The following is a 19415-nucleotide window of genomic DNA, read 5'->3' as shown; positions in this document are numbered from 1 at the left end:
TTCACGAGAAGGACCACTGTATCCCACCAGGGATTGCAAAGCCAAGCCTTTTTTTTTTTGCCAAAGCACAGAAAGAAATTACATTGATAGATGCATGTTTCTCAGTTTTGAATTTTTCTCCTTTAAGTTTTTCTCTTAATTCTGGTCCCGCTGACCTTTGTCATAGCCGGTGCTCATTGGCGATGAAGTGAATTAGAGGCAAAAATACTGACGAACTTTAAAGCTTTCCAGAAACAAGACAGGTATAGAAATATTACAAGATACACTTTTTAAAAATTAACAGAAAACTTGAAGTTGTGCTTGGTTGAATGTCTTGGATTTGCTCCCTGGTGGATATGCTTCTGGTTGTAGTTTCACGTTGTCATATAAACTTGAGTTTTCTCCTGGGAAAGTGGTCCCTGCGATGGACTCATCGCCTCACTATTTCGGGGCTCCACCAGAAGGGTCCTTATTATAAGGAGCTCTGCTGCCTACAGCAGGATGGGCCCCACTGACTGAGGAAAGTCGGGTGAAGATAGTCTGAGGTCTGACATTACATATTCTACCCCCGTGTAAAATCTGCTTCAGATGCGTTCGTTCCTCAAGTCAGGCCCCATTGGACACTTGGACGTGAGGAGAATGTCAGAGCCTCCATGTCAGACAGACCCCGGTGGAGTGAGTGATGGCACGTGGTCTAGGCAGGTCCCTTTACCCCCGAGCCTCCACCTGCTCACCTGTAAAATGGGGAGGGTCATGGTTCCCACCACAGAGGGGCCTCAAGGGCAGAAGGAGATGAGGTGCGAGGTGCACTTAGCTCTGTGTCTGGCACGTAGTAGGTGCTCAGTAAACGTGAACTAGCCTGGTTGCTGTTGTCCCTACTTCGACTAGAGTGGGGCTTGGCCTGGCCTCACAGCACATTAATGACCATCTGAACAGCAGTTTCCTTTGACCCTTGATGGGCTGGATCCACTGACACTGCTGGACGCCTGGTTGTGGTGGCTGTTGGGCCCTCCCCGGTTTAAGCCACCCCTGCCTGGCCCTGTGCCCATTCCCACCCATCCCACCATCCTGGAGCTCAGGCCCCGTGTCTGGGTTTCCCTGCAGAGTAAAAATACGCCTCACAGCCAGGGCGAGTATGACGTCTACAGCACTTTCCAGAGCCACGAGCCGGAGTTCGACTATCTCAAGAGCCTGGAGATAGAGGAGAAAATCAACAAGATCAAATGGCTCCCACAGCAGAATGCTGCCCACTCCCTCCTGTCCACCAACGGTGAGGCGGCGTGCCTGTGTGCCTGTGTGCGTGCAGGGGTGCCAGAGCATGTGTGCGTGTGTGCCAGAGCATGTGTGCGTGTGTGCATGCAGGGGTGCCAGAGCATGTGTGCGTGTGTGCATGCAGGGGTGCCAGAGCATGTGTGCGTGTGTGCATGCAGGGGTGCCAGAGCATGTGTGCGTGTGTGCATGCAGGGGTGCCAGAGCATGTGTGCGTGTGTGCATGCAGGGGTGCCAGAGCATGTGTGCGTGTGTGCATGCAGGGGTGCCAGAGCATGTGTGCGTGTGTGCATGCAGGGGTGCCAGAGCATGTGTGCGTGTGTGCATGCAGGGGTGCCAGAGCATGTGTGCAGGCATGTATGTGCCCGATCATGTGCGTGCAGACGTGTGTGCCCAATCATGTGTGCCTGCAAACGTGTGTGCCTGATCATGTGTGTCTGCAGACATGTGTGTGCCTGATCATGTGTGTGCAGGCATGTGTGTACCCGATCATGTGTGTGTGCAGATGTATGTGCCCAATCATGTGTGTGCGCAGACGTGTGTGTACCCGATCATGTGTGTGCAGACGTGTGTGCCCAATCATGTGTGTCTGCAAACGTGTGTGTGCCCGATCATGTGTGTGCAGACATGTGTGCCCAATCATGTGTGTCTGCAAACGTGTGTGTGCCTGATCATGTGTGTCTGCAGATGTGTGTGCCCAATCGTGTGTGTCTGCAGACATGTGTGTGCCCGATCATGTGTGTGTGCAGATGTGTGTGCCTGATCATGTTCGTGTGCAGATGTGTGTGTGCCCGATCGTGTGTGCAGGCACGTGTGTACCCGATCATGTGTGTGTGCAGATGCATGTGCCCAATCATGTGTGTGCAGACGTGTGTGCCCGATCATATGTGTGCAGGCGTGTGTGTGCCTGTGTGGGCCTGTGACGTAGCAGTGTATCCTCAAATACTACTTTTTACTGCACTTATATTCTGAGCATTTCTCTATTTCTTTGGAACTCCTAAAAGCAACATTCTGAGCAGCATGTACGCCCCATCCAGTGGCTGTGCCGTAGCGTCCTCAGCCTTTTCCCTGGTTGGCCATGGTGCCCTTCCCACAATCACACGTAGCAGAGCCTTGAGCATCATGTGAATTCTTTTCTCTGGGGTGCAGGCTTGATATTCCTGATGAAGGAGGCCAGGTCAAGGAACACAGGAACACAAGGCAAACTTAACTCTTTATCCGCACTGCAGAGCCCCAGGCCACCCAGAGTGGAGGGCATCACTAGGTGGTGTGACAGGAGCACTGGTTCAGGAGCCTGGCTGACCACTGTGCCATTCAGGTCCCTGAGGAGGCTCCTGCCTGGACCCTGCTTCTCTGAGGTCCGCTCGGGGGCATGGCCCCTGGGGCCGTCTTGCCTTGGCCAGCGCTGGGCCTGGGCCCAGAGGCTCCGCTTCCCACGGCCGCTGCTCATGCTTTTTCATCTCTCACCCCATCCCCAGAGGCGCCTGGGGGAGGAGGAGGAGGACAGGCCTGGATTCTGTCCCAGCTCCGTGGCCTTGCTCCTGAGCCTGTTTCCTCACCTGTGCGGCCCCCTCTGGGTTACGGTGAGGGTAAGGGGAGACGGTGCCTGGTGCCTGCCCGGTACCCCGAGACTAGCCAGCGCTGCTGCAGCGTGAGGGAGGCTTACGGCATGTCACCTGCCTTCCTCGAGGGAGTCCAGACTCCTCAGGGTGCCCTTAAGGCATCTCTGTAACGGGTCAGACTCAGTCCTGCCTACCCCCCTGTGTGCCCAAAGGCCTGCTTTCTCCTCCCCGTCCCTGGCCAACCCCCTCCTCCCTCTTTCGGCCTCTGCTGGGTGTCACCTCCCACGGAGCCTTCTCTGACCTCTCAGCTGAGTCAGGTGCCCCTGCTGACCCCAGGCCTGCCCTCCGTGGCTCCTGCCATTCTGATTGTGTGCTTCTGCGCCAAGTGCAGGGTTTGTGTCCCACAGGGGTGCTGGGCACACGTCCCACTCAGCAAGCTCTGTTTCGCCCTCCCCACCTGGAGTGGAGGCAGCCAGAGGTCCTCCCCCTGCGCAGCTGCTGGGGCAGGGCCCCATGTGGCCCACAGCCCAGCCCTGCCACTTCCTCTTCTGAACCGTGACGGGTAGTGCCTGCCTCATGGGGTTGTTGAGAAGAGGAAATGAAATAACGTGACGGGTCACGGACGTAGAACAGGCTGGCACCTTCTGAGCCTCATACAGGTGCTGCTTTAAACAAAACAATCATTTCAGAGGATGTGTCGTTCTCCTCCCGCCTCCCCGGGGGGAAAGTTCAGCTTCAGGAGCCTCCTAATACCCCACCCTTAAGTCCCAACCCTCAGTTTAAGTCTCAGCTTCACCCTTTCCTGAGGGCAGGACCTGGGACACCTATCAAGTGTTTAATTGTTTTTCCCCCTTCTTCTCAGGAAGATGGTGTGTTTCTTTTGGCTACTGTAGCAGTCAGGGTTCTCTGGAGAGACAGAACCAACAGGGTGTGTGTGTGTGTGTGTGTGTGTGTGTGTGTGTGTGTGTGTGTGTATGTGTGTGTGTGTGTATGTGTAGGTGTAGATACAGATATATATAGAGAGAAGTTTATTTTAAGGACTTGGCCCCAAGCAGTGGTAGAGGATTGGTAAGTCCAAAGCCCTCAGGCCAGGCAGGGGACCCAGGGAAGGGCTGCGAAGGCCATCTGCTGGCAGAATACCCTTTTCCTCCGGGACCTCAGTCTTTTGTCTCTTAAGGACTTCAGCTGATTGGAGAAGGCCCACCCACACTATGGAGGGTGGTCTGCATTATTTTACGGGTTACGTTACTCTCATCTAGAAAGTACCTTCACCATAACCTTCACACAGTTGACCAAATATCTGGGTCCCGTGGCTTAGCCAAATTGACACAAAATGAACCACAACAACTACTAAAGGTCATTCTTTTGAAGTTCTTGGCAGCATTCCAGAAAACTTCTGGAGGTTGCAGGAGAGCTGAGTTGTGGGTGGTAGCAATAAAACGGGGTACTCTCTGTCATCCGTCAATGAAAGGCTTAAAAACGTAGGAAGTTGCATTAGTTCAGCGTTCCTGGAAATCGGTTTAGAGATTGATAACTACCCTTAAACGTGTCATACCCTTTGACCTAGCAATTTCACCATTAGGACCAATTGTGGGGAGCTAGGGAAAGAAGACGAATGTTCTGTACGCCAAGGTGTTCGTTGCACCAGTTTACGTAGGGGTAAAATTATTTAGAAAGAAGCTACATGTCTAAGCAAAGGATGACGGCTGAGGAATTTCTGATTCGATGCACCCTTATCTAGTGGACGACATACAGTGTGTGTTCCTCTCTGGGCCAGTGTTGATCATGGGTCTTGTTTCACTTTGTTCTGTTTTTAAAGATAAAACTATCAAATTGTGGAAGATTACCGAACGAGACAAAAGACCCGAGGGCTATAACCTAAAAGATGAAGAAGGGAAACTTAAGGACCTGTCCACGGTGACGTCACTGCAGGTAAGATGTTGAACATGGAAGGTTCCAGCAAGCGGGAAGCACATTCATGCTTCTCTTATTAGACGGGGATTTTAGGGCTTGAAGGGCCTTGGCGATTTGAGCCACAGTCTGGTTCACACCTGGCTGCGGGCATTTCCCTGCTGTGTGCCTCGGTTTCATGACCAGCAAAGCAGAGACGCTCATCTTCTCCGGGAGGGCTTGTGAGGATGAGGTAAGATCAGTACGTCCACAAAGAGCTTTTCAGCTGCGGCTGAGGGTGGAGAGCAAGTCCTATAATTCCATGTCACATAAGGGGGGAAACTGAGGCCCAGAGAGAGGCAGCAGCTCACCCAAAGCTGCTCAGCTAAGTGAGTAGCCGATACAGGTGGAGAACCTGTGAGTTGAGCTTGGATCCCGAACGTTTTGCCGAGGGGCAGAGGGAAGCCTGGAACTTGTCACTCTTGCAGCCTTTGTGAAGACTTATCCTCTGAGTTACGAGATGCCTGGAGGTGAAGCCGCAGAGGTGTGCTGGAGCAAACACTTGTCCCCAATGTGATTAAAAAGCAAAAGGACTCTTCTGTCTTCCAGTGGAGAGGCTGTGACACGTGGTAGAAAGAGCTGTGGAGTCATAGGACCCAGGTTCCAATCCTACCTCTGCCTCTTCTGGGCCAGGCTCTCAGCCTCCTCAAGCCTCCGATTCCTCACCTGGAACAGAATGAACCCCCTGGGGCCAGCACATGTCTTCCAAACACTTTATGATAACTCACTGAATCTGCACTCAAATCCCATAACATGATTATAACCCCCATTTCCCAGAGGAGGGAACCAAGCTGGGATCCAGACCCAGGGAAGTCTGACTCCTGAGTCACCATCTCCGTCTCCTCTGTGACGTGGGAATGAGGTCCCTGCCTCCCCAGCGCCACAGGATGGTAGTGGCATCCTGCTGGGAGGGCTCCGTAAAAGTCGGTCCCTTCCCTTCTCCAGCAGGCCAGGACGCCCACGGAAGCTGTGTGGTCTGTCCCTGGCTTCCAGAACCGTGCCTGGCACACAGTGGGTGCTTTGTTTACTGAAGGCGATGCTGGTGCCCAGCTAATTCAGATTTAGTCATTCAGCACCTGCTTATTGAGCACCTACTGTATGCCAGGCCCTGCCTTAGGTCCCGGGAGGCTGCAGGAGACACAGAGCCTGAGGGCAGGCAGGGGTTTAAGTGTTCTTGGTGTCCCAGTGCTTCGGGCAGGCCTGGCCCAGAGGAGGTGGCCTCAGAGTGCTGTGAATGAGCAGGATGAGGTCAGGAAGTGACTACTCTCTTCATCTCCAGTTTGCACTTTCTAGCCCTGTTGAAAAGGCCGGCTCCCATCACCGGCCTCCCTCGGTTTGCTCCTTAACTGCGTGTGGGCTGCTCTGAGCCGGTGGTGCTGCCTGGTGCTGGGTGGTGTTAGCGCGATCCCCAGGCTCACACACACACTGCTCACAGATCCACGCCCTGCTGCTGGGTGGCTGCGGGCATTCCCCTGCTCCGTGCCTCAGTTTCCTCACCAGGGAAATGGAGATGGCTCACGTTTCCTGAAACGCCTTAGCTGGCGCACACACTAAGCATCCAGCAAATCATCGTAACTATGAAATGGTGATCAGTGTTGTTCCTGAGAAGGAAATAAATGTTTAAACACATTGGCCTCTAAATGACTGGCAAATTGCGCAAATAAATTCTGAGAAGGTGGGGAAGCCAATTAACTTCCACATTGAGTAATGGGACTGGTGGTGCCCCTGCCCCACCCCCAGTCCCAAGAAAGTCTATGAGGGTTTCGTCTGGTGGGAAAGATGAAATTATCACCTCTTGATTAGTTAGGCAATTGCGGCAGAGCTCGTGGCCCATGGGAATCCCATTTATTTCTCTCCCAACATCTGAGATTTTTCTTGTAGGTCGCACACACATCCCAAGATGGCACTTCACTGTAAACTGAGGCTGTGAGGGAAGAGAGGGGGAAAGAACACGGGTCTTTTCTCATCCAGTTTCTCAGTCGTGGAGGTACCTGGCATAGACTGAGAACTCACTGTGCACCAGGCACTGTGCTAAGAGGCATTAGCTCGTGAAATCCTCGTAGAAGGCCCTGAGCAGGCACCAGCATTACAGTGCCCTTTACAGAAAAGGAAACTGGGGCCCAGAGAGGTGGGGTCCCCAGTGACAGTAACACCAGTAAGTGTCAGGGCAGGATTTGAAACTGAGAGTCGGATCTCAGTTCTGAACCTTTCCATCAGGATACCCTCGGGGCAGTCCCACTGGCTTTGGGTCCTGATGCTGTCATTTCCTGACCCTGTGACTTGGACAAGTGTCCACTCTTTTCATCAGTGATGTGGGGATGGCAATTCCAGCCCCCATTTCTAGGCCAGGCCTGGGAGAGATGGAGGAGGCTCTGTCTGTCTGTCTGTCTGTCTCTACATCTTTGGAAACCTCACAGTTGACTGGAATGGGGGTTGGGGTATGGGTCTTGCCTGACGTGCACCACAGCGTATGCTGAGAACCCTAATGGAGATGTGTGCCATGTGCTGGCAGTGTCCGAGTGTGTGCCCCCTACCTACCAGGGCCACCGCATGTCTGGGGGGGCTGGTACCTCCAGATCTTGCAGGAGGAGTCAGGGTTCACCAGGTGTCCAAGGGCGGAGGTAAGTGTTCCAGGCAGAGAGCACGGAGGGAAGCAAAGACACGATACCTGATGCTGTCTCAGGGACCCCTCACCCCAGTCCTCTCTGGGAGTTTGTATGAGTTAGGCTAACACTGGTGGCTGTAACAAATAGCCCTGCATTGCAGGGTGGAGCCTGCAGAAATGGATTTCTCACTCCTGGTTGTCCCTGGTTCACACATGGCTCTCCTACAGGGACACAGGCTCCTTCCATCCCATGTGCCTCCATCCCTAAAGCTTGGGTCCTCACCTTCCTGCAGTGGACGGGGAGAGACGGTGGAAAAGACATGCCCTCCTCTTAACCACCTTGGCCCATAGAGCCAGGCATCACTGTGCTCACATCCTATTGGTCAGCACCAGTCATGTGGGCAGCTGGGAAATGTAGCCCTGTCTGGGCAGCCACTTGTCACTTCCCAGTGGAGGAGACACAAATGTTTGGTGGACAGTCAGCTGGCTCTGCCATGGTATCTTCTCATTCCATTTTAGAAATGAGGAACTCGGGGTACAAGGGGTTGAGCCACTTTTTCAAAGTTACATGGTGGGCTCAGCACCAATCCCAGGAGGCCAAGTAAAGGAGGTGGGCTTTCCAGCAGAGCTGGCAGTGACGGACACTGGCCATGTGGCACTGCTTATTTCCCACATGTGCGGGACGGATGCCCATTGGTGCACTCCCGGCCTCTAGTTTTGCTCACATGGCCCTGCTATGTCGTCCTGGCCCATGTGGCCTGCCCCCGGCGCTCCCCCTGCATTGCCCTGCTCTGACCGCCCTTCCCCCTCTGCAGGTGCCGGTGCTAAAGCCCATGGACCTAATGGTGGAGGTGAGTCCGCGCAGAGTCTTTGCCAACGGCCACACCTACCACATCAACTCCATTTCTGTCAACAGCGACTGCGAGACATACATGTCAGCGGATGACCTGCGTATCAACCTCTGGCACCTGGCCATCACTGACAGGAGCTTCAGTATCCTTTCCTGCCACAGCCCTGCCATCGTCTTCCACGGGCAGGGTGGCTTCCAGGTGGGGGTGGTTGGCTTGGTTGTAAGCGAGCTGGCTTGGGGGGGTCTCTGCTCTGTTCAGCTTCTTTGGTGAGTCCTCTGTGGCTCACAGAGTGTGAATGGGGCCCAGATATGGGATCGTGCTGAGTTTATTTATGAGCACTTTAAAACCACAGCAGTGAGGGTTACATTCCACCCCTTGCTTCCCCCAGGCTGGCTGGATCCTCGTCATCCTGGGACCTCACCAGGGATGAAGGAGGAGATAAGGGTCCAGGGGTCAGGCCTCCTGGAGGAGGGATGGCTGACCACCTGACACCACCGACCAAAGGCTCCTGTGGACCCTCTGCCCTGGGGTCCCACCCAGGGCTTAGAGTGACAAGCGGGGTGTCAGAAGCTCAGCTGGATGGCATCACGGTGTCTGGGCAAGCTAGCAGCAGTAGGATTGACTCCGGCCCCCACCTACTGGGAAGGAAGGAACTGCTGATACACAAACATGGGCCTGGGGAGGACCCGAGGCTTGGCCCCAGGAGGGTCACAGTGGACAGAGCAGGCAGGCTGCTGAGGTGTCACTAATCTGCAGCCTGCTAATGACAATAATAATTACGGTGAGACTCTGCCTAATATTAACGTGTTCATGTTAACTCGTATCCTGCTCACAGCAACCCTGTGAGGTGGATGCTAACATGAGCCTCCCTTACAGATGAGGAAACTGAGTCACAGAGAGCCCACGTTAACTAGCTTAAAGCTCACGCCTTGTAAGTTTCACATCTCCAGCCCCCAAGTCCGCATTCCCAGCGTTTGCTCCTTGTGAAGGACGCCGCCCAGGTGTGTGTGAAGGCGGCCCGGTGCCTGATGCCCCACTTAGTTAAAGGTCCCCACTCTCTGGGCGTAGACAGACAGGGGGCCATGAGTATAATAGACAACAAAACATCCAGCATGCACGCCGTGAGATGCACTGTGGGGCATGAGTGGGGCCAGCAAGCGTGGTGGTGTGCGTGTTTCTCTGGCTGCGCTTGGCTGTGGCGGCAGGTGTGGGGTGCATGGAGAGTGAGCTGGGCGGTAGTTTTGCCAAGTGAATAAGCAGGTGTGGGGCTGACGGTGTATGCAAGGGAGTAAAAATAATGACTGACTCTAGGATGTAAGCCAGGTGAGAAGGCAAGTGCTAGTGACAAGAAGGGAGCATCAGTGGATTGGGGGTCCCCGTGAGAACCTGGCTACAGATCCTGCCACATAACTGTGCTAAACCTGTGTGTAGCCTCTAATTTTGTGAAAGTGAATTGCTAGTTGATCAACATATGAAAATGTCCTGGCTCTTAGAGATGGAGGAGTGTGTGTATTTCAGAATGCTGAAGGCTGCAGAGCTGGGCTCAAGGCGGCCCTTGCCTGTAGAACCTAAGTGCCAATGAGGCACAAGGCATTGAGTGGGGTCTCCAGGAGTCTGTGGTGATGCACACCTCCCTTGATTAGACCAGTTTAGGGAACCACACTGCATGTGGCCCTCACCATGGCCTGCTGGTGCTGAGTGACAAGACACAGGGGTCCAGAGCAGAGAGATCTGGCACGCATCCCATGGAGTCCAGCCTCTCCTGGCAGGGAAAGTGTCAGGACTGTGGGTTGCAGGTGCAATGATGGGTCCAATAGCAGCTGAGTAATGAGAAAGGGTGTTTCATTTGCAACGTGGAAGGAGACCAGAAAGGCAGCTATGACCCATGCTGAGTTGAGGGATTGCTCTGAGTTTTGAGGCACCCTTTGAGCAAGTACCTCCTGGGGGATGCTGGACCTGGGGGTTCACATTCTTTTAACTCTTGCTCTCCGGTGTCTTCAGGCCACTGGCTGTATTCTGCTCCATGTCTATCTTGTTGTGTCCAAACGGGAACAGTTCTCACTTAAGCAGAATGGATTTTTAGCAAAGGTTTTAAAGAGAAAGGAAAGCTTTTTTAATAAAGGAGAAAAAGTGGGCATTGTTTTGACCATTTGACAGGAGGAGAGCTGACTCAGAGGGCCTTTCCTCGGAAAACTCCAGAATTAGCTCTGAACGGAGGGAGAGGGGCCTGGTACTTCCAGAGGGTTTGCTGTGTGCCCCGTACCACAGTGCAATGTCTTCATCTGTCACCAAGGCTCGATATTGGGAGCCCTCCCAGCCTCCCTCCTTTCTCTCACCCACAAAATGGAAAAAGGCGTCAAGCCTTTCCATCCTCCCCTCAGATGGCTCTAGAATCACGTCTTCCTCTCTATCCCCATTGAAGGCCCAGCTCAGGCCACACCATTCCTGCCTGGCCCGTTGCCTGAATCCCACCTTGCCAGCCCACAACAGAGTTTCAAGTGTGGCTGATTGGACCCTTTGGTTCGGACCACACTGGTCCCCTGCTTAAAGCTCTCAGCAGCTTCCCATCAGCTTCTGGACAAAGTGTGAATCCCTCAAGAGTCCTGTGGCTATGGGTGGCCAGCCCCTGCCCCGCTCCCTGGGACCCTGTGCATCAGGCCTGCCCACACCTTCAGGCCACTGGGTTTTCCTTCATGTTGCAGAGCTGGAGTCAGTGCTCGGCCTTTTGCTGTTCCTTCTCCAATCATCCTGTTCCCTCTGAGCTGGGCTGGCTCCTGTTCACCCCCTTCACCTCGTCACCTCTGCTATGTCCACTCAGTGCCCCTCCCAGGCTGGTCAGAGCCCCTCTGGGCCCACACTCCCTGGTCACACTTGGATTTCCTTTTCATTAATATGACCACCTCCTCCACTTTCTGAGACTAGGAACCCAATTTGAACCCTCTCTCCATCCTCACACATAATGCAGGGCCCGGCACACAGTAGGTGCTTATGAATGGGTGTAGATGCTAACTCTGGAGTGAGGAAGTTCACAGTTTCTATCTGGTTTTAGGATATAGACACCTCCCTGTAAATCTGGGCTCCAGGGCGCTCAGACTGTGGGTACTATGGAGAAGCATTCTGAGCGCTGGGGTCTAGCTGACCTGGGCTCAGCTTCATCGCTTAACTTCCTGGGCCATCAATTTCCGTGAATGTAAAATGGACAAAATTCCTTATCATAGGGACATTCGTAAGGAATGAAGAAATCATTCACATTAAGGGCCTGGTACGACTCGGGCCCCAGCAGGGTGTCCAGCATTATTTTCTTACAGGCCCTCAGATATTTAGGGCTCGTTCTCATAGAATTCCTGTGTCTTCTCTGATGCTTTTTGCCCAGTGCCATCTCCACATCTGTTTAAACAACCTCTCATGTCCTTCAATACCAACATTTTGAGACTGTCAGGCAGCACTGGGTGATTTTTCTTGAGTTTGATGCACCTTCAAGGTAACAGCTTGCACAGGAGGCCTCAGCTGACGGACCTCGGCTGTATTTTTAGCACCAGAGAATTGTAAAGATGGTTCGATTGATTTTTTTCGACCCCCTGAGCGATTTCTCATGGTGAAAGCTGGCATCACACCAAGCCTCAGTCTGGAACAAATTTCTAATTCCCATTTACAGAGCACGTCCCAAAGCTAGTCTGGATGGTGGAGCAGCAATTAGGGGCAGAGGCGCCAAACCTCATCAGCACATGGCTGCCTGAGGGCTGGGCTTGTTGCCCACACAGGAAACAACGGAGGGGACCAGCAAGGCTTCTCCACCTGCCAGGCTCTCTGCTGGCTGAAAAACCATCCAACCCTGTATCCATCACTCACTCACGAGAGACCTGCTGGTCACTCAGCCTTTCTAAGCCTCGCTGTTATTATCCATTCAGTGGGGTGTGCCTTTGGTGCTGGAAGCTGTGGGAGTGAAACGCTGGTTAGTATGGGACCTGATGTGTTGTAGACACACGGCCAACACCAGCCCATCCCCCACTTTGAGGCACCTTACAGGCTTCCTCTTTTTGTCTTCACAGAGTACCACTGTACAGAGAAGGAAACTGGGGTGCATCTGCTCAGAAATGCCCCAAGTCTGAGTCCCCCAGAAAGCCTGTTTATAAACTGTGACCAGCACATCACTACATTGGGGCCTCAGCAAGGCCAGGCAGTTGTGTTAGCTTCCACCATGGCTGCGCGCGCCTATGCGCTGTCCGTGGTGCTGACTCCACGGGCAGCCAGTACTGTGGTCCTCATCCTCACCATCATGGCTGAGCGCGCCTGTGCGCTGTCCGTGGTGCTGACTCCACGGGCAGCCAGTACTGTGTGGTCCTCATCATCACCATCATGGCTGAGCGCGCCTGTGCGCTGTCCGTGGTGCTGACTCCACGGGCAGCCAGTATTGTGTGGTCCTCCTCATCCTCGCCTATTTCCACACCACTGTCACCTCTTTTTGAGCATTTACTCTGTGCCCGATGGTACGCTAAGCCTGTTGCACATATTAACCTATTTAATCCTCCCAGCAGCACTGTGGAGTAGGCATTATTAATATCCCCCTTTTGCAGGAGGAAACTAACCCGTAGAAAGGTTACATAATCTACCTAGAGTCACCCAGCTGGGAAGTGGCAGGGCCTAGGAGTCAGACTCAGAGCGTCTTGTATAGGTTGTGCTGTCATCCTTTATATTCTGCAGATGTGGATATGTGCTCTGAGAAGTGGGTCTCTTGCCAAGGGCCCCTCCTAGCCCCAGTCACTCAGATTGCCTGTCCATCTCCATTGATGGGATAGTCTTTCCTGGCTCTTGTTTTAGATCCAAAGGGAAAGAACGTGCTTTTCACACCATTGCAGGACAGAGTGAGGATTGTTTCATAACATAGGTGGCCAGATGCCTGAGCTCTGTATGATGTTTCTAACATTTCCTCTAATAGTGGGGACACGCAACTCTGTGGCGCTTCTGATCCCTCCCTGGCAGGCCTCCGTGGCATTTCTGTATCTTCTGATTAAAACCCCCCTTGATCGCAGGCCACAGCCCTGTCTCCCTCTCTCCTTCCCTCCCTCTCAGGACTCTGGACCCTGCCCTCTCGCAGCTCCTCAGCCTTGTGCCTTCCCCTCACGTGGGACACTCCTCCCACACTGACACTCTGCCTAGATAACTCCTGCTCACTCTCAGGCCTTGGCTTAATACCCTTGCCTTAGAGGACCCTTCCCCAATTCTCCAGACCTCAGAACCTTGTTATAAATCCCATCACATGCATCCTGAATGTCTCTCCTGGAGCATCGATCTTGGGACTGATATCTGGCTTTGCTACTGGGCTCGGAGCCCTGGGAGGTCAGGATGGGGTCTGCTTTGCCCATTCTCAGTGCCATGAGAAGGCAGCTTCTTGGGAGTGCATCCCAGCTCTGTCCCACCTTGGTTTCCTCTCCCAGTTCTTAGAAATCCAGGCATGCAACTCAGCACAAACCCACATAGTGACAAGAATTGTGCCTTTTGCAGCCTACTTAATTTCATGTTTGTTTGTTTTGAATAAGATAAATACTCTGATTCTGATTTAACTAACTTAATTGTTGTTAAAAGTACTAACCATGTGCTAGGGCCTTTGACATATGTCATCTCATTAAATCCTCATTGCAGCCCTGTAAAGCAAATATTATCAACCCATTCTACAGATGAGAAAAGCAAGGCACAGAGATTAAAAGGTTTTCTGGAGGTCACACAGCTGTTATATGGTGAGGCTGGACTGTCAAGCCCTGGTCTTTATAACTCAGAATTCAGTGATTTCTTTCCTATCCGAGCATTTAGGAATCATATAACCTGGCTTGTGGTAGAGATGTGTATACTGGTTCACCACACAGAGAAAACGCAGTGGGCTTGTGCAGTGAGCAGTTAGGCAGAAAGACCCCTCTCTCATGGCCCCGCCTGCGCCTCAGTGAGCCTGCCTCTGTGTGTTGGAGGCCTTACAGGACTCCTGCATACCCAGTGTCCTTGGGAGCCTGTGCAGGAGGTTTCTCGTGGTGTGGCCCTTGGCAGAGCTGCCTCCACCCTTACTTCCATGGCTGCTCTGTCACCATGGTAACAGCTCCCCTATCCTGAGAGCATGCTCCCATGGAGACATCTAGATTAACCACACTATGCTCAGTTAAATCAGTGGAGGCCAAGGCCACATCCTTCTCATCACTGAGCCCCTGGCTGCTTTCAGCGTTCGCCTTGCAGAGGACACAAGCCAGTCCAGTGAGCACAGCAGCTGTGCCCTTGGGGTTGTTGGCCCCATGGGGGAGCTGCGTGTCTCCTGGAGATGCACTCAGTTCAGAACAGAGGGCCAGAGGAAGCAGCACAGGCTGGAAGTTAGGAAGCCAGGATTCTGTCCTTGCTCTTCCACCTTCACGTGCAGCCCTGGGCGAGCCCTTCATGGGATCAAAGGGTGCTGAGGTGTCTGGCCTGCCAGGTGCTGCCCTCACCAGCTCTCCGGGGGTTTGACTGTGTCTCCAAGCTCAGTTAGTTGCTGTGTCTACAGAGTTATTGGTTGAGATGTTGCTGTGAAAGCCCATTAAGATGTTAGATAATATGTGTGTGCTTCTTGGTATTTGGGGGGTACTTCCCATACCCAGTGCTCACTTGAGCTCCTCGCAGAATGGACCAGTGACACTTCCTCATTTCATGTGCCCAACTCATTTTATGGTCAGCAGAGATTTGCCCAGTGGATGAGTGATGGCCCTTTGTACCTGGGCCCTTGCGCAGGTGAGTGGGACCGAGGCTCACGGAGGTGCAGCTCAGTGGAATGAGGGTGCTGGAAAGGCCGTGGCCTTTCCTCTGACATTTCACGGGCCCTCCAAGTAGGATCCATGCAGCTCTGAGACCGAGGACCAGCGACAGTGCACGGTGCTGGTGTGACCCCAGCAGGTCCGGGCCATCAGGCGATGCCCTTGGCAGCAGGAGATGAAGGAGTTTCTATAAAAATCTCTGCGAACCTGATGACTCTGCAGAAGGCCCGCCTGGATGACGTTCCTTTCCGTTCTGTGTCCTTGGCAGGAAGAGTCACAGACCTCTTTGGGGCGGGACAAACCCATTTCCGAGCTTTGCTGTCTCCCCAGGCTGTGGCCTGAGCCACGACCAGGCAATCATGATGGGCCTTGAAGACCCAGCAATGTGTTTGAGTTCTCTGGTGGCCTGTTTGGGAGGCCACCAAACAGGGCAGTGGGAACCCAACCCCTACTTTAGGGGGTGATGACCAGAGGCAGGGAGCCCCGCTGAGGCAGACGCCTGGGCTGTGGTGTAGAGCAGAGAGATCTCCAGGCAGAGGAGCCCCAGGGCTTGGCGGCTGTCAGATGTGGGAAGAGGGAATGGGAAGGATCAGGAAGCTTCCCTGACTCCTGGCGGGGCGTCCCAGGCTGGGGGTGCTACCACGGGACTATGGAGAAAGAAGCATTCTGCGATGGCTGTAGAGAACGACTTCCATGCCACTAGCGTATGCCCATGTCATTATTCCCCAGATCCCAGGAAGCAGCCAGAGTGTCTGAGTTTCCTGTGGCCAACATAACAAACTTCCACAAACGGGGCAGCTTAAAACAACAGAAAGCTGCTCTCTAATAGTCGTGGAGGTCAGAAGTCCCACGTCAAGGTGTGGCAGGGCTGTGCTCCCTCGGAGGCTCCAGGGGAGGGTCCTCCTGCCTCCGCCAGCTCCTGGGGGTCCCAGGCACTCCTTGCACCTGCACCCTAGTTTCTGCCTCTGTTGTCACATGGTCTTCTTCTCTGAGCATCTCTTATAAGGGCGCTTGTCACTAGCGCCCACCCTCACCCAGGATGATTGCATCTTGAGGTCCTTAACTTGATGATATCTGCAAAGGTCCTTTTTCTAAATAAGGTCGCATTCACAGTCTCTGGGGGTTAGGATGTGAACATGAATTTTGGAGGGCCACCCCTCAACCCAGAGTGCTGGAGAAAAATACCCTGTGATTAGTAGAGGGCTGTGGGACTGCAGCGCCCTTTGCATGACCTGCATCTCTCTCCATCTACCTGTGCCTGACAAACTTTCCTTGTAGGGAAAATCATTCTTAGCTGCCAAAGTGCAATTAGAAGTTGAACAAAAGCCTGTCAGACAGTTGGATACAACTAGATGGAAAATAAAACATGAATAATTCATTCAGCTTTGCCGGGGGAAGGGCTTGTAAATGAGACTAATTATGCTCGTTCCCAAGGGAGGTCAGTCCATGAACCTTGTAAAACAATGTTCCACAAGTGGGTTTGTGCAGCTGATCTTGAAATGCGGAGAGGCCACCTGGGAGTTAGTCCTCAAAATGTAGGGTGCTCCAGGGTCATGCCCAGCCCCTCATTTTGCAAATGGGGGAAACTGAGGCTTTAGGAATGGAAATGACTTTTGCATGTGGCATGTGGCACTGACTCTTCCAGAGCTTCTGACCCAGCACTGGTCGCTGCCAGTCAAAGCCACTACATATGGTCACTGTTGGACCAAGTGTCTCATAGTCCCGAGCGTGTAGCCATGTGGGTGTGAGTCCAGGAGGAGTGTTTGCGGTGTCTCTTTGGGGTATAATTGTGCTATGGAGGCTTCTTCTGCAGCTACTTCCCTTGTCAGGAGTCCTTCAGGCCCCTGTTTTACGATGTGACTAAGGGACTCAACAGGGACAGCCCGACTCAATAATTAATTCCTTTCACACCCGAGGCAGCAAGGAGTTAGGCAGCGGGCATGGGCAGGTCCTTGGTGAGCTGAGCCACAGGTCTTGGAGAGGCCATCCCAGGGCAGGTGACCGTGGACTCGGTTAGATGGCCATGCCCGGAAGGACCCTGCTGTTCCAGAGGTGCCAGGTGTGGCTCTGGACCCTGGGATTCAGAGACACACATTGACCATGACTGGTTTTGTCTCCCTCCACCAAAGTCACGTGGAAATGAAAGCTCTGTGTTTGACAGCTGTCTTTTCCTGGCACCCACTGTATCCAGAGTCCTTGTTTTGGAAATAGCAAGAGAGAGTCTCTGAGTGATGCTTGGGCTGTGAGAAGCTTGGTCCTGGGCTTGGGTGGGTCCCAGGCATTGGAGAGACTGTCTCCCCAGCCTGTGCACAGGGCCCTGGATTCACATGCTTTGCCCTTGGGCCAGCTCCATGTTACCGTGGTTCAGAGGTGTTAGCTGCAGAGGGCTGCAGGCAGAATTGGGCTGTGCATACTTTTAAAAGCCGTCATGACCTCATACAGATTTCTAACAAGTGTTTGGAGAAGGCAGGCAAAAGCCAGGAGGCAACAGCATGACTGTCACAAGGCTGTCAGCAGCGGTTAGGTGGTCATGTGCAGCAGGGAGCAGGAAGCAGGAAGTGCACACTCTGTAACCAAGGCAATGGCCACACCCATTTGTGTGGCCTTGGTCCCCAGGTGAGTCTGGGAGCAGGATGTGGGGGCCTGGAAATGAGGCTCTGAGGCCCCCACTCTCTCTCTGTCCACCAGGGTCCACAGCTTTCCAAGCTGAAATTCAGTGTCCCCTGCAGGTCTCCTGAGCCTCAGGTCTCATGGCGGAGGGAAAGGAGTCGCGGCAAGCCACATGCTGACTCTCAGAGCTTCAGCCTGAAAGTGACACATGCCACCTGTCACTTCTATGCTCCACTCATTCGTTGGCAAAAGCAACAAGTCAGCTGGCTGCCCTGAGTTCCCTCAGACCGGTGGACAAATTTTCCCCTGGACTGTTCCGAGAACTACCTGCAGGCAAGACAGCTTCACTTTAGCCCCTTGAGTCCTACCTGCCCTCCAAGGAGGTTATAACCGTAGGAAACATGGGAAACATGTGCCCGCTAACAAGGGACACCACCGCGGTTTGAACCCGTCCTGTGTTCCCTGAGGCCTGGGCACTCCTGACCCCCTCAGGCTTCCTTTGGCTTTCATGTCTGGAGTCCTGCAGAGAGAACTCTGTGCCTGTCTGCCCAGACCCTCTGGGGCGGAACACTAAACAGGTGCCCTACTGATGAGGGTGACATCTCAGTAACCACCACACTTCCCTCCAGACACTGTCTTACGTTCAGTAAGAAATTAAAGTTGTTCTGAGCAGGCAGAGCCTCCTGGAAAGTCGTCAGCAGGTGCTTAGCCCACGAAGGAGGAGGTTGCAAGGCTGATGTTGACAGAATTAGCATCACTGAAATCTGGGTGCTTTTCCTCTCTCAACCTGTAGTCTCATTTTTCATGATTTAGTTTCTGCTTCTTATCGTACCAGAAACCCACAGTTTCCAGGGAAACTGTTTCTGGCACTGGTGACATAGCCCCCTTTCCCCTCTCTTTACATTTTTATGTGATTCTAAGTTTCTGGTTGATGATGTGCTTCCAGGAAGCAAGATTTGAGTGTGAGCACAGAGACCCTCCTCGCTGCTCCAATCGCACAGAATCATCATCTTTTCTGCTATTTTGTAAACTCTCGTGTTTACAGAAATCAGAAAATGCCTCTTTCTTATTGAGAGAGGAAGCAGCCGAGGGTGGGAGGAGGATGGAGGGCTGACAGCAAATGAGCCTCAGAGTTTCAGTTGGTGTTTTCCAGGTAAAAAATAATGATGGCAATGGACATGCATTGAGCTCTGAGTTGTGTTAAGCGGGGTGCCAAGGCCTTTGCCTCTTCTAGTCTTCACAGCAAACCTATGAGGTTATAGCTGTTAACCCATTTTACAGATGAGGAAACTGAGGCATGGAGAACTCGGGAACTCACCCACGATCACATAGCCAGGAGCTGGCTGAGCTGGGATTCAAACTCCAGACTCTCTGACTCCTGGGCCCCCGTACAAATGCAGAGGGAGGAGGGGCATTTCATTTAGAGGGAACGGGCTGTACAGAGCCCCATGCAGGACTGGGGAGACCAGAGACCGAGGGGAGACCAGAGAGGAAAGTGCCTTTAGGGCAGAGCGACCGACTAGGATCTGAAGCTGGAGAGCTAAAGAGAAAGGCCGGGGGGTGCCAGGCCTGAATGCTACACCAAGGGGTTCCCACTTGCTTTTTCCATCTTGGCAGTGGGGAGTGGGCAGGCATCCAGCCTTGCCAATCACTGCTGAGTCACCCTGGACAAGTTGCTTACCCTTCCTGGGCTCCAGTGTCTCAGTCAGGGATACTTCCTTTGCAAGCAACACAGTTCTTGACCCTAAACAAAATCTGGATTTATTGGCTCCCGCATTTAACAGTCTGGGGGGCATGGCTTCAGGTACAGCCTGATCCAGGA

At 53.2% G+C, this 19415-nt stretch overlaps 1 protein-coding gene across 2 annotated transcripts in view; it reads left to right on the top strand.

The window, feature by feature from the left end:
• The window catches only part of PPP2R2C (protein phosphatase 2 regulatory subunit Bgamma), a 110166-nt gene that overhangs the window by 70488 nt on the left and 20263 nt on the right, over positions 1 to 19415 (top strand). For both annotated transcript variants that reach the window (XM_019748217.3, XM_019748216.3), the window contains exons 3-5: positions 1084 to 1249; positions 4630 to 4742; positions 8181 to 8358. In XM_019748217.3, the coding sequence (XP_019603776.1) occupies positions 1084 to 1249; positions 4630 to 4742; positions 8181 to 8358 (457 nt within the window). The remainder of the gene's footprint in view (positions 1 to 1083; positions 1250 to 4629; positions 4743 to 8180; positions 8359 to 19415) is intronic.

This window comes from Rhinolophus sinicus, chromosome 1, assembly GCF_057876585.1.
Source record: "Rhinolophus sinicus isolate RSI-liver-muscle chromosome 1, RSI-T2T, whole genome shotgun sequence".
In the NCBI taxonomy this organism is placed as follows: Eukaryota; Metazoa; Chordata; class Mammalia; order Chiroptera; family Rhinolophidae; genus Rhinolophus; species Rhinolophus sinicus.
The sequence above is the reverse complement of the archived record's forward strand: the minus strand, read 5'-3'. Positions and strand labels throughout refer to the sequence as shown.